The sequence below is a fragment of the Pelophylax lessonae genome, assembly GCF_965119305.1.
Source record: "Pelophylax lessonae genome assembly, chromosome: 5".
Classification (NCBI taxonomy): Eukaryota; Metazoa; Chordata; class Amphibia; order Anura; family Ranidae; genus Pelophylax; species Pelophylax lessonae.
The window spans coordinates 175,643,390-175,657,327 of NC_138772.1; the positions used below are offsets into that span (position 1 = coordinate 175,643,390).

Genomic DNA, 13,938 nt, shown 5'->3' on the forward strand with positions numbered 1-13,938 from the left:
AAGATGAAAAAGTTAATTTCTCTTCCAATTATTGCCAGACACAGCTCCATATTCTTTACCATAGGGTTATGCTGCCTCTACAGGAGTAGGATTAGACAGACAACACAAAAGCTTGGCTATGCCCCTTGGGCCGTCCTCAGCTGGCATAATCCCCCTCTCTGCTTAGAGATACTCCGTTTTTGTTTGCTTAGTTTAGGAGTAGGACCTAGTCTCCCTGCTGGGCCCTAGATCCTAGCTTTTTTTGTCTATTTTTTGCTGTTTGTTTTTCCTGTGGAGATCTAGCAAATGCCTGGCTAGACGTCTCTATGGTAAAGAATATGGAGCTGTGTCTGTCAATGAACGGAAGAGAAAATGGGATTTTTGTACTAACTAAATCCTTTTCTCTGAATTCATTGACAGACACAGCACCTACTCCTCTAATGAGTTTTTATGTTTTTTGTTTATACCAAAACCTGACAAGGACCCCACTAAGTGTCCAAACTACAGACCGATCTCTCTTCTGAATATCGATCTAAAACTATTGACCAAAACATTAACCAACAGGATCATACTTCTTCTAGAAAAACCGATAGGCCCCGAGCAAGTAGGCTTTATGCCTGGAAGGGAGGCAAGCGACCATATAATCAAATCTCTAAACCTGATACATAGGGTACACCAAAAATAAAAAAATTTGAAGGGCTTCTGCTGTCAATTGATGCAGGAAAGGCCTTCGATAGAGTAGCATGGGACTATATGTTCTCTGCAAACACATTGGATTAGGAAACAGAATGATGTGGATAACATCATTATACAACAAACCACAAGCGAGAATAAAAGTTAATAATGTCTATTCTGAACCAATAGGCATACAAAATGGAACTAGACAGGATTGCCCTCTATCTCCCCTTTTATTTATCCTAACCCTGGAACCACTAATTAGGACCCTTAAAATGCAATAAGCAATATATGGATTCAAAATTAATGACAGAGTACAAACTAGCAGCCTATGCAGATGATTTAATTTTTATTGTTACCCAACCACATATCTCAATTCCAAATTTAAATAAAACTTTCCAGTTGTTTAAATAGATTTCCAATTTCAGAATAAATCACAGCAAATTGGAAGCAATGGAACTTACACTCTCAAAAGATCTAGAAAAACTAACAATTAAAAACTGCCCTTATAAATGGGAAAAAAATACTCTAAAAAATATCTGGGCATTAAACTGACACCAAAACTAGAGTCACTCACTCAATACAATTTCCAACCGATACTCAAAAAAATAGAAAGGGATCTTAAAAAATGTAATAAGCAATTCTCATGGTTTGGCAGAGTCTCTATCTTAAAAATGACAGTTTTACCAAGACTAATATACTTGTTCCACGTGCTACCTATTGAGATACCACCCTCCTTTCTTAAATTAAACCGACAAAAATCCAAAGAATCTTTCTTTGGGCAAACAAACACCCAAAAATGTAACTAAAAATTCTCACCCTTTCAAAAATAAAGGGGGAATTGGCCTTCCCAACTTTAGGAAATACTATTATGCAACTCCTCGTGCCAAAATAATAGCCTGACGTTGCCATTCAAAAAATAAAGACCAGGTTTACTTAGAAAGATCATGGCCACACTTATACACTCATTACCTTCCAGGGACAGACCCCGCAAAATACCCAACAATAATCAAGAAACATCCCCTGATATAAACAACACTGAATATTTTTCACAAAATTGCAATGGTTCACAAATTATCTAACCCAGGACCTCTTTCAGCACTAGCCAACAATTCAGATTTCTTTTTCGGAATAAATAATCCAAAAATACCCCAAGCATCTGAGGATACACCTTTACTAGCTCTCCATTGTCTACATAAAGGTAATATGAAAATTTTCACAAATATGAATACAACAAAACCTCCTTGAATTACTGGACATACCTAAAAATACTTGACTCTATCCAGAACAATAAACCGAAAAAAATCTATAACTTGATCTCACATCCAATTACTGACTCTCCAGATAAATATAGAAAAATCTGGGAGAAAGAACTAAAAATACAAATATCAGAGAAACAGTGGGAAAAGGCTTGTGTTTTCACCCATAAATGCTCTCTAAGCACCCATATGCAAGAGATTGCATTTAAAATACACACCCAGTGGTACATTACCCCTACCAAAATCAAAAGTTGGTTTCCTCAAGAGTCAGACACGTGCTAGAGATGTGGTTCAGGTAAAGGGACCTTCTTACACTTTTGGTGGTCTTGTCCTGTGATTTAAAAATTCTGAAAACAAGTAAAGGAGTGGATAAACTGCATCCCTGGCACAAAACTGACACTTGACCCATTCTGTTGCCTCCTACACATAAATTCCTTCTCGTACAGGAAATACAATGAAATCATTGACAAGACCTCTTCTAAATGCAGCTAAAACCTTAATTCCGCTACATTGGAAATCCAGTCACACCCCTTTCATTAGAGATTGGCTATTAAAAATAAAATCAATATATTACATGGAAGACACCATAGCAATTAAAAACAAATCTATCTCACAGTTTCACAATCTGTGGGAACCATGGTACCTTTTCTACCTATCTGTGGCCTACAAGAATCTGATAGAGTAACAAAAATGAAATGCCTTTTCTTACATGTGTAAATTGCTTTTTTTTTCCCTTTCCCAAAAGCCACTTAACCAAAAGATTGTTATATTTGAATTCGGAAAAAGTACAATATGTATTTCTCTGTCGCTCATTGACAGATGTAGTCCTCCTTGATTAATATCAACTCGGGTTATACTGCCCTCTACAGGAGTAGGACTAGACAGGAAAGAAAACGTTCTGGCCACACCTTAGGGGCAGTCCCAGAGGGTATATCCTCTCACTTCCTCCTACGGGATATCAGTTTTTTTCTGTCTAGTTAGGCAGCCCGGTTCGGATCCAATCGGACTATGCCACGGTCATGACTTATGTCAATCACCAAGGGGCACCAAGAGTGCCCTGGCGGCCATAGAAGTGGCCAACATTCTTTATTGGGCGGAACAGTTGTTCCAGCTATCTCCGCGTGATGCAACAGGGAGTGGTAGTTCCCATTCCTTGGACAGTTTCAGGGGTTCTAGTCGAACCTGTTCACAATGCCCAGGATAAAGGGCTAGGTGCGTCCAATTCTGGTCTTGGGAGAGATGGAGTCCATCCGAACAATGGTGGCCTCCCTGCATCAGGGGGATCTCCTGGTGTCCATAGACATTTAGGATGCCTTTCTTCATATCCCCATCTTCACAGGCTGGTTCCCACCAGGACACTGAACTATCTGGGGTTTCTCCATGCGGAGAAACTCCAGAAGATTCAGTCAATGATTCGGATGTTGCTGTCCGTCAACTGGCTGAGACTGATGGTCGCCTCCTTAGAGGCAGTACCGTTTGCCCAGTCTCATACCCGAATTCTCCAAGAGGAGATTCTTCTCAAATGGAATCAGAATCCCGATTCCCTGGACAATCGGATCCGATTGAGCGAGCGGACCAGGGAGGCTCTGGTCTGGTGGCTTCGGTCTCCGATGCTCAGCCAGGGGAAGTAATTTCTTCTGATAAATTCCAGGTTACCGATAAATGTGTTGGAACAGAGCGATCAGACTTTGTCCGATTTTACTGGACCGAGCAGCTCCAGGGCTCTTGGCATGTCGGCTCAACAGGGCTCGCGCCCGCGATCCTCTAGCGGATGCAGCAGATGCGCTGAGCGCCCCGTAGGGGCAGTATCAGCTATTGTATGTCTTCCCCCCCCCCTCTCAAGTTGCTGCTGAGATTTCTCCGCAGGATAGAGGTGGAGGGAACTCCAGTTATCCTGGAAATTCCGGGCTGGCCTCGTCAAGCTGGGTACGCCGACTTGGGCAGGCTAGTCATGGACGCTCCTTGGAGACTTTCTCTCAGGGAGGATCTGCGGTCTCAAGGACCGATCTTCCATCGTGCTTTACAGTCGCTGGTTTTAACGGCCTGGTCTTTGAGACCCAGGTACTGAAGGACAGAGGATTGTCAGCTTCAGTTATTCCTACTCTAAAGCAAGGAAAGCGACTTCCAGCAAAGTCTATTATCGCACATGGAAGACTTATATTGCGTGGTGTGAATCTTTGGGATTTCCCCCGCGTACCTATTTGGTGACCCGAATTTTGGCTTTTCTGCAAAAGGGGGTTGAGCAGAAACTATCCTTGAGCACCATCAAGGGTCAGGTTTCAGCGTTAGCAATCTTCTTTCAGAAGCCGCTGGCTACTCATTCCTTGGTGCGGAATTTCATCCAGGGGGTGCGGCACTTGGCTCCGCCAGTGCGCGCGCCCTTACCGCCCTGGGATCTTAATTTGGTTTTGTCGGTTCTGCAGAAACCTCCCTTTGAAAATATCAGGGAGATTCCCTTGCTTACATTATCCTGGAAGGTGGCCTTCTTGGTGGCTATCACTTCTGCACGCAGGGTGTCAGAACTGGCTGCATTATCATGCCATTCCCCATATCTAGTGGTTCATAGGGATAAGGTAGTTCTTCATCTGAAGCCATCCTTTCTTCCTAAGGTGGTTTCAGATTTTCATCTGAATGAAGATATTGTGCTACCTTCCTTGTGTCCTAAGCCCAATCATCCTCGGGAATGTGCGTTGCATTCCTTGGATGTAGTTCGGGCAATCAGGGTATACCTGAAGACTACGGAATCGTTCCGTAAAACGGATTCACTTTTGGTGATCACGGATGGCCCCAGAAAGGGGTTGCCTGCACCTGCCACGACTATCTCCAAATGGATTAGACAGACGGTGGTACAGGCTTATTCTATTAAGGGTCGGAATCCTCCGTTCCCTGTTAAGGCGCACTCCACTCGAGCGCTCAGTACTTCCTGGGCCTACCGCCATCAGGCGTCAGTGGTCCAGGTTTGCAAGGCTGCTACCTGGTCGTCTGTGCATACCTTTACAATTTTATAAAGTTGATGTGATGGCATCGTCAGATGCCTCTTTTGGCCGCAAGGTTTTGCAGGCCGCAATTTGAGGAGACCGTTGGTCTACCTCGAGGGTTTTTTTCCGTTGGAATTTCAGTTGAGTCTCATCTTTTGATTGATGAGCCTTTAAAACTTCTAGTTGGCACCGGTTGGGCCTTCTAGATTGGATTTTGATTTCCATTTTCCCACCCCTCATTTGTGGCACTGCTTTGGGACGTCCTGAGTTGATATTAATCAAGGAGGACTACGTCTGTCAATGAGCAACAGAGAAAAATGGATTTTTGTAAGATCTTACAGTAAAATCCTTTTCTCTTAAGCTCATTGACAGACGTAGTACCCGCCCCTCTGTTTTTGAGTTGGGTTGGGTTAAATTCTCTGACACTGCTTTGTGACATAACTGATATCCTGTAGCAGGAAGTGAGAGGATATACCCTCTGGGACTGCCCCTAAGGTGTGGCCAGAACGTTTTCTTTCCTGTCTAGTCCTACTCCTGTAGAAGGCAGTATAACCCGAGTTGATATTAATCAAGGAGGACTACGTCTGTCAATGAGCTTAAGAGAAAAGGATTTTACGGTAAGATCTTACAAAAATCCATTTTTTACATATCCAAATATGTGATTAAGATTTATTGTGAATTAGACCTTACATGTGATGTACCAAATATAGAATGATTTACTGCATATATTCAACTTTTGTTTTCATGTTAAAAATCTAAATATGATGTACATGTTCATCTTTTTTGTTTACTACAATAAACCTCAAATGTGAAGGAAAAAAAAACGTATCGGAGGATGTGATTCTCCGGATTCTTATAAACCATGTATGGCAACCCACATTTTAGATCCTCCTGGGTGGAAACTTTTTCTATGCATGTATTGCTGTCAGTAAGTTTTTTTTTTTTTTTTTTTTTTGTATAAATTTGTGTGCAAAGCACCGTTTTCCTGTTTCACAAGAACCTCCAAAAAGTGTGTAGCCCTTTTATTATATTCCAAAATGAAGGAAATTGTGGAGTGACATTCATCCAGCCGTCACAAATCGAATAAATCTGCCTCTGTACTATGCCAGATGAAGAAGATATCATCTATACACCTGAGCAATATTTTTCCAGGTACAGTGGATGGCCTTATACATAACTCTCCTCGAAATCTGCCATAATTAAAAATGTGGCATGCCAAGGGGCCACATTGGACCCCAAAGCTGTGCCTTGGCATTGCTGGTAACATTTTTCATTGAAGCAAAAGTGTCCATTGACACCCGCCGACATCCGATCCGATCCTGTCTGCTAAAATCAGATGGATGGGGGATCTGTTCCCCATCCGTTTGGGGGATCCGTTTGAATGACAGTCGGATGTAAATAAACAGGCGGTCCGTGTACATAAGCCTGCCCATAGAAGAAAGCCGACTGTGTCTGTGACCTCTCTGCCTAAGCAGAGCGAATACGAACCAGTCATCCACCTACTCAGTGGGTATCAGCGCAGAGACATGGTGCCAATGTGAAAGGGGCCTTAAATAAAAACCAGTGTAGTGTTATACAATGGCAATAAAAACAGTGTTTTACCTGCTTAGTCATTTTTAAAGCAATATGCATAAACCTGTGACCCCATGCATTAATGTATGTGAATGGTGTGGCATAAGGTTGTTGTGGTTTTTTTTTTTTTTTTGGGCAGTTTTGCTGTCTCTGACACTGCCTCATTCTGTGTTCTCATCTTGCTCGTAAGCACCCTTTTATCCCATCAATTGGCCTACAGAGCAGGCTTTCACACTAGTGGGCTGGTTTCAACTTTCAGTTGGCAATTGTCATATCGGTGTAAAGACCGATATCCGGTAAATACACAAGCTGATTTAAAAAAAAGGACTTGATGATCTTATAGGAAATACATCTCTTATATGTGAGTGTTTTAGCGTAATATAAATATTCTAATTTTATTACAATTAGAATATGATAGAACGGTACTTACTAAGGTATGTAAAAATGTAGGAACCTAGACTGGAATGAGAGCCAGCCTTCAAATTTCTGGAAATGTGTTGGGAACAAAAATGTGTTTGAGCTTTGGTTGGAGTAGAAGATTTGACTGGAAATCAAAACTGGGTTATTGTCACCGGAATAGCTATCTCCAGTGGAAGATTTTCCTTCACCATCTGTTAGGGGCTAATCGTTCTCTACGCTATGCAACACTAAAAAAGTTAAGGCTATTGATCTAATTTAATCCTAAAAAGACTAATGCTGGTGAGACTCTGGAAATCCACAGACCCCCCCATCTCAACGAAACGATGCAACTGATTCAGACCCATTGCATATATAAAAAGCTATTACCCCCTAGTAAAGACACTTATTATCGCTCCGAAAAGCTGTGGTCTCTCTGGGTGCAATGGTATATTCGCCACTCTTCCCTCCCACCTAAACCCCTTCATGCTCCTGGATAGAAAATGGTACATATTCCGACGTATTACAATCATCCTGTTATCTCCTACCTTTATACCTGGTTATTTTCAAGTATTCATCGAGGCAAACTCTGAGAATTCCTCCTATAGATATAGTAGGTAACATTTGTTCTTTACGTTATCACTAACGGAATTCTGTCAAAATGTTGTTTTTTTTCATTCTTCCGATAACTGTTTTTGCCATGCTATGCAACACTACTGTTCTCGTATCTTTGTAAACCTCTTAAACCCAATAAAAATTTAAATATGAAAAAAATAAATACTTAAAAGTAGGAATTATTCTGTTGATGGAGATTTAAAGCCCAACTCCAGACACAGAAAAATAGTGCAAGCATTAACTGCTCATTATGTCTAGGGGTGCAAAAATAAGGAGAAATCTTTACATTATTTCATGCCTCAGTAGGCTCCCTCCAGCGGTGCCCCTGGTCCTTCCTCACACATTCCTCTCTAAGCTTCTGATTGTTGCAGTCGCTCATTTGGCCCCACCAGGTACAATACTAGGCTAATTAGGAGGGAAACGTGGGGAGCCCTCTGCTGGCTATCTATTGTTCTCTTGAGCAGCCTTTTTCAATCTGGGGTGCCTTCGGTTTCTTCAGGGGTGCCTTGGAAAAATGCCTAAAATTTGCCCAAAAGTTTTATATAAGCCAGCAGGTGAATCAAACCTGCCTTTTAGTTCCACAAAGCCACAGGTTTTCAATGTAGACCAACCATCTAGCCACCGGCCAACCAATGAGTTTATCAGTTGATAAGGAGGATGCAGTATTCTTCTCTGCCCCTCTCAACAATGGGATCACAATATCTGAATGAGGGAGAGAAACATTGTAATACTAGTCAGTACCAGTGTGGTGCAAAGGTGTATTTGCTTTGGAAGAATAAATCACCTCTCAGCTTGGATATTCTCGATGTATGGATGTTGCTGCATTATAAAAAACTATTTGTTTAGTATTTTTACATTTCAGAATGGGGTGCCTCAAAATTGTGCAGAATGTTAAAGGGTGCCTTGAGTGAAAAAAGTTTGAGAAACACTGCTCTAGAAGGCAGCTTTGCACTTCTGCACCTGGGAAAGTGTGGCCAGCACTGTGATTATCAGTGTGGCAAGATTTTGTTCAAGAGAAAATTTCAAATTTGCATGCAGTGTGTTTTATATGCTGATTTTCTGATATGACTGTGTGTTTAATTGCACTGGCTATGTCAGCAGTTCTGTAGTATGTACTGCTCTGTGCAAATGTAGTTTTTGTATGGTGAAAATTAGTCTGTTATTAAAACACACTTCTGTTTTCTTGTAGCATCCATCCATGGCCATTGTAAAAGGAGCTGGTTTAGTAATGAAGGCTATCATAGAAGTAGGTATTTTAATGGTAATTGAGAAATGCAACAACATTTCAGTCTGATATTGTTACAAAGCAGGTATTCAGTCTGTTTTTCATTACTGCTGAATTTCATGTGTATCCAAGAGCCTTGTCAGATAGTTGATTCTGCCACTGGCACCTCCACTAATGAAGTATTTTCTTACATCTGACCTAGCCCTAAATGCAGAAGACAGGTCAGCTTTTAGCCCCCGTTCACATTGGAGTGATTTGTCATACAATTTGACAGTTTAAATTGCATGACTATTCACATCCAATTTCCGGCAATGGCAGTGTTCAAACTGTTGCGACCCCGACTTTGCAGTGCCACATCGATTTAAAGTAGTATGTGCACTACTTTTGGCGATTTGGGTTGCGATTTCAATAGACATCTGTGCATGAAGCCACACAGATTTCTTGAAAGCCGAGCCTGACGTATGCGGCTTTTGAAATTTACATTTCAGGGGAAATTACACGATTTCCAAGCTGCACTCAATGTGAACGAAAGCGTATACTTTTAGCATTCCAATAATGAAATATATGCATCAAGTTGAAAAGGACCATAATTAAAATATTATACCCATAACTTTTTTAATTCATAAACAATTTTTATAATTGTAAATATTGCATAAACTAATTCAAGTGGTAATTGCTGGATGAAAAACAAAACCGGTTTTTAAATATTTTGATAAATGGCAAACTTTCCCTATTTGTCCATTTTTTTTCTTTTCTTTTCCTTTTCTTTTATAACTTTAGACAACATACTGAGAATTGATTAATGTGTTATGTGTATGCAATTACTTCAATATTCCTTTTTTGTTTAAGGAAGCAGACAAAGAAATTGCAACAAAGATGCAAGAGCTTGCCCTCAGTGAAGGTGCCTTACCTCGTCACTTGCACACTTCCATGTTTACAATAAGTGTTGATCAGAGAATGCTTACAAACAGGTGGGTAGACCTGAGGAATTAGGCTGTTTTCCTCTGCCTCTTCTGCTCTGTGTTTGACTGCAGAGCGATTACACATTGCACGCCCTTTTCAAGTAAACCTGATATAAAGCATTTTATTTTCGTTCATAACTCTCTGCAACCTATACCACCTCTAGACAGTGACATGTAGAAGAAAAAGATTACTTCTAAAAGGACATGGAATACTTTAAACTACCAATTTCCTAGAATCTAGTTTGTCAGGTGACTCAAGCGTGGAGCCTAGTCATTCCTCTATATTTTATTTTTAATAAGACAAGCACTTCTCTTAAAGCAAATCTCCAGTCTTCTGGCAGGTCATGTGACATCCTAGGGTTTCCTGCTTGCAGCAGTCTTCAGTACTCAAGGAAGCTGCACAGGTGTAATGACATCAACATTGCTCTCTGCAGTATTGTACTTCAAGCTAAGGCTGACATGGTAATGCATTAAGACATATTTTTCTGTATATTACATTATGTACTAACTGGGGGGGGGGGGGGTTTGGAGATTATATATAAAATTAAAGCTACTGTTTTCTTTTCCTCCATTTTCATGTACATTGTGCCTTTGTTTTTCAGACAGTTGAGTAGACACTTAGTGGGCCTTTGGACAGCAGATAATACGACATCTTTTAATTTGCTGAAGCGCATTTTGGTAAGAAAAGCAAATCTAACGCTGTTTATAACTATTTAACTGTTAACTGCAGATTCTTTTGTGAATTTTACCATGGCATTTAGTTATATATTATGGCCGTATTTAATGGATATAGTTAGTATATTGTCTGAAAATGCCTTTGCTTGCAAAATAAGACTTGTTTCTTTAACTCCCCAGCCCCCAGGTTTGCTGGCATACCTGGACAGTAAGGATCCAGTACCCGAAAAGGATATTGACCGAATGCATATCAGGGATAATTTAAAAATTGCAACTGTAAGTTTTTATCACATTTAATTTTTTGTTTCATGTAGCTTAGTTGTAATAATATTGCAGCATGGCTCAAGGATTATTTTTAACTGTTTTTGCATTTTTATGTTTGAACCAAAGGAACTTCCCCCATGCTGTCTGTTGGAACAGGAAGTGATGGTAAATCTCTGCAAGGGGACACAGGCTATATAAAAAAAAAACACCTATTTTTCAGTACTTTACTATTACTGTCCCCATGTATTAGAGCAGGATCACACCAAAATGCGGTGTGAGAAAGGTGCTTTTCGTGTGCGTTTCCTTCACAGAAAAAAACGTACTGCCCTTGTGATCTGCTGCAGATGCCAATGTAGTATTAACAGAACCCCAAACGCAGATTGTAAATGCAGTGCGTTTGGTGCCCACAAATTGCTTTGTACCGCAGTAGCTTGTGATTTGGTGTGACACTAAATCGCTATTTTTTTCCATGTCCCAGTATGATTTCAGCCCATTCAAATGAATGGGTTGCAAGATCATATTGCACAGGAATGCTCAAGCACACCTGTGAACCCGCTCTTACTCCTCGGAAAATTTAGCCTTGTAATTCTGAAATTTGTTTATATACACATTTATATGCCTGCTTTTTATTAGGACCAATATGGAAAATTCAACAAAGTCCCTGAGTGGCAAAGGATTGCTGGAAAAGCTGCCAAGGAAGTTGAGAAATTTGCCAAGGAAAAAGTTGACTTAGTGTTGTTGCACTGGAGGGATAGGATGGGAATAGCACAAAAAGAGGTATGTTGTGATATCGTTGTAAAAGGCTTTGCTAAAATGAATTCTTTAAATCTATTCTAGGCTCTATTTGCATCAATGTTATGAAAGCCATGTCCTTAACCATGTTCAATGACAAAATACTGAATTATGGGTGAATTTCTAAACAATGAATTAGAAAGTTGGAGTAAAATGTCAGGAGTCCGTAATCAGTGGGCATTGTTAAAGTCTACCATCCTGGAGGCAGCTTGATTATGTCAGGCAAATTAATAAGAGTGAACTGAAGAAAAAAAAAACAGTATGTTTTACTGAAGAGGTAAGTAGGAGAGTAAAGGAGAAAACAATTGGCATATAGAAGATTCAATGAAACAGAAAGTGTAGATGATAGAGGAGTGTAAAAAAATAAACAAAAAAGAGGCCAAACACATTATCAATTGCTGCCAAAGTTCAGAAAGAGGATTAAATGACAATCTATTAAGAAAGGAGACAAAATGTACATCAGTGATAAAAGAAATCACTAAAATTAAATCTGGACACTTACGTTGAGCGAGACCTGGATGTAGCAAACAATTTAAACAATTGCTTCTGTTCAGTGTTCCAGAAATAACTTGCACTAACAATAACAAGTTGCGGGATCATATTGGTTCTGGTAATGATGGTTATTTTCTTTTTCTAAAATGAAAAAAAAAAAAAAGTTTTGCCTTTAGTTCTACTTTAATAAAGCAATTGGGCCCTGATGGTATTCATCCCAGATTTTTTAGAGAACTTCAAGGCAAAGTTGTTGGACGGTTAAGAGATCTCTTTACTCAATCTCTTCTAACATGACAAATTCCCAATGACTGGCGGACAGTTATTGAACCTATCTACAAGAAGAGTAGAAAGGTAGAAGCTGGCAAATTCAATCCAGTGAGTTTAACATCAGTTGTAGCCAAGTTAATGGGATCACTCCTAAACAGGAGGATAATTGATCACTCAAAAACACACAATTTGCTGGACCCAAAGCAGCATGGCTTTACTGAGGTCAGATCATGTCCGACAAATCTGATTCAATATTTTGACTATATTACCAATGTTTTGGATCAGGGTGGTGCTTGATTAAAAAACATTGTACAAGATAGGACCTATTGCTTGGGTGTTTCAGTGGATATTGTAGTTGCAGGATTCTGGATAAAATGAGAATCACAATTTTTTTGCTTAGGATAAAGGTTTTGATGCTCTCACGATTCTCGGCATAACATCTTTTACATTATACAAAAAAAATTGGGCTACTGTTTGTTTTCTTTTCTTTAAATTCATTAAAGTGTATTCCCCCCCCCCCCCCCCAAAAAAAAACAAACTGCGTTTGAAAGGTTTCTGCGCAAATACAGTGTGATATAAAAGATTGCAACGATTCCCATTTTATTCCCTAGGGTCTCTGCTAATACATATATATATATATATATATATATATATATATATATATATATATATATATACATATATATACATATATATACATATATATACATATATATATATAATATTTGAGGGTTTTACGTAATTTTCTAGCAAAAAATACGGATTTTAACTTGTTAGCAACAAGTGTCAGGAAAAAGGCTTAGTCTTTAAGAGGTTAAACCTCCCTCTTTTAGTGCCGGTTCACATTATTGCGGTTGCGGAGATCACATCACACTGCTCCTTCATTACATGCGATCTCATGTGTGGATGCAAATTCAGCCATACACTTTGTATGGCTGAATTCGCACTGTATCCACACCAAAGACGCACTGGACCCTTTTTTTCAGCCGCATCAGGATCGGATCGCACAGTGGTTCACACTTGTGCGATCCGATCCTGTGCGAACTGTCAGATCGCACTGCGATATGCGATCAAACTGGGGGTGTCGTTAATATTTAATTGACACCCCTGTCGTATCGCATATGGCAGTGTGAACTGCCAGATGTGCGGATGCGATGCGGGAACAGGCTGCGAATTCGCAGCCTTCCCGCATCGCACAAGTGTGAACCGAGCCTTGCAGACGGAAGTTCATTCCTTTGATCTAAAAGAAGGAAATATAACATTGTAAAACATTGTGTTTATAGTTAGCTAGCAGCCTTAACAATGCTGATAAACCATTTGTCAGAGGCCCTTTTTGTTTGACAGCTGTGAATGAGCAGAGAACAGCTCTGCAAGAATCGAGGACATGCTCTTTTAACTGCTTGCCGACCGCCCGCCGCAGTTGTACGGTGGCGGTCTGGCGCTCCCAGGCAAAGTGCCGTACATGTACGGTGCTAGCCTGGGAGGAGCTAGGGGGCGATCGTGCGCCGCCGGAGGCGCGCCCCCGCCCATCGGCTGGGGAGCCAGGGCTCCGGCCACTTGCGATCTCCCGCAGTGAGAGAAGGACAGACAGCTGATGTAAACAGCCACGCCCCTCCACAGTTAGAATGAAGCACCCTTGGGACACACTTAGCCCCTTGATCACCAGTAAAGTTAACCCCTTCCCTGCCAGTCATTTTTACAGTAACAGTGCATATTTATAGCACTGATTACTGTAGTAATGTCACTGGTATTCCCAAAAGTGTCAAATGTCAGTCTGGTCCGATCTG

At 40.5% G+C, this 13,938-nt stretch overlaps 1 protein-coding gene across 2 annotated transcripts in view; it reads left to right on the top strand.

Annotated features, from left to right (window-relative positions):
• The window catches only part of DNAJC13 (DnaJ heat shock protein family (Hsp40) member C13), a 350,519-nt gene that overhangs the window by 193,234 nt on the left and 143,347 nt on the right, over positions 1-13,938 (top strand). For both annotated transcript variants that reach the window (XR_014225354.1, XM_082259499.1), the window contains exons 16-20: positions 8,664-8,720; positions 9,549-9,670; positions 10,264-10,339; positions 10,517-10,612; positions 11,234-11,377. Coding sequence is in view for 1 of the 2 variants with exons in the window: in XM_082259499.1 (XP_082115625.1) it covers positions 8,664-8,720; positions 9,549-9,670; positions 10,264-10,339; positions 10,517-10,612; positions 11,234-11,377 (495 nt within the window). In the remaining variant the exon portion in view is untranslated. The remainder of the gene's footprint in view (positions 1-8,663; positions 8,721-9,548; positions 9,671-10,263; positions 10,340-10,516; positions 10,613-11,233; positions 11,378-13,938) is intronic.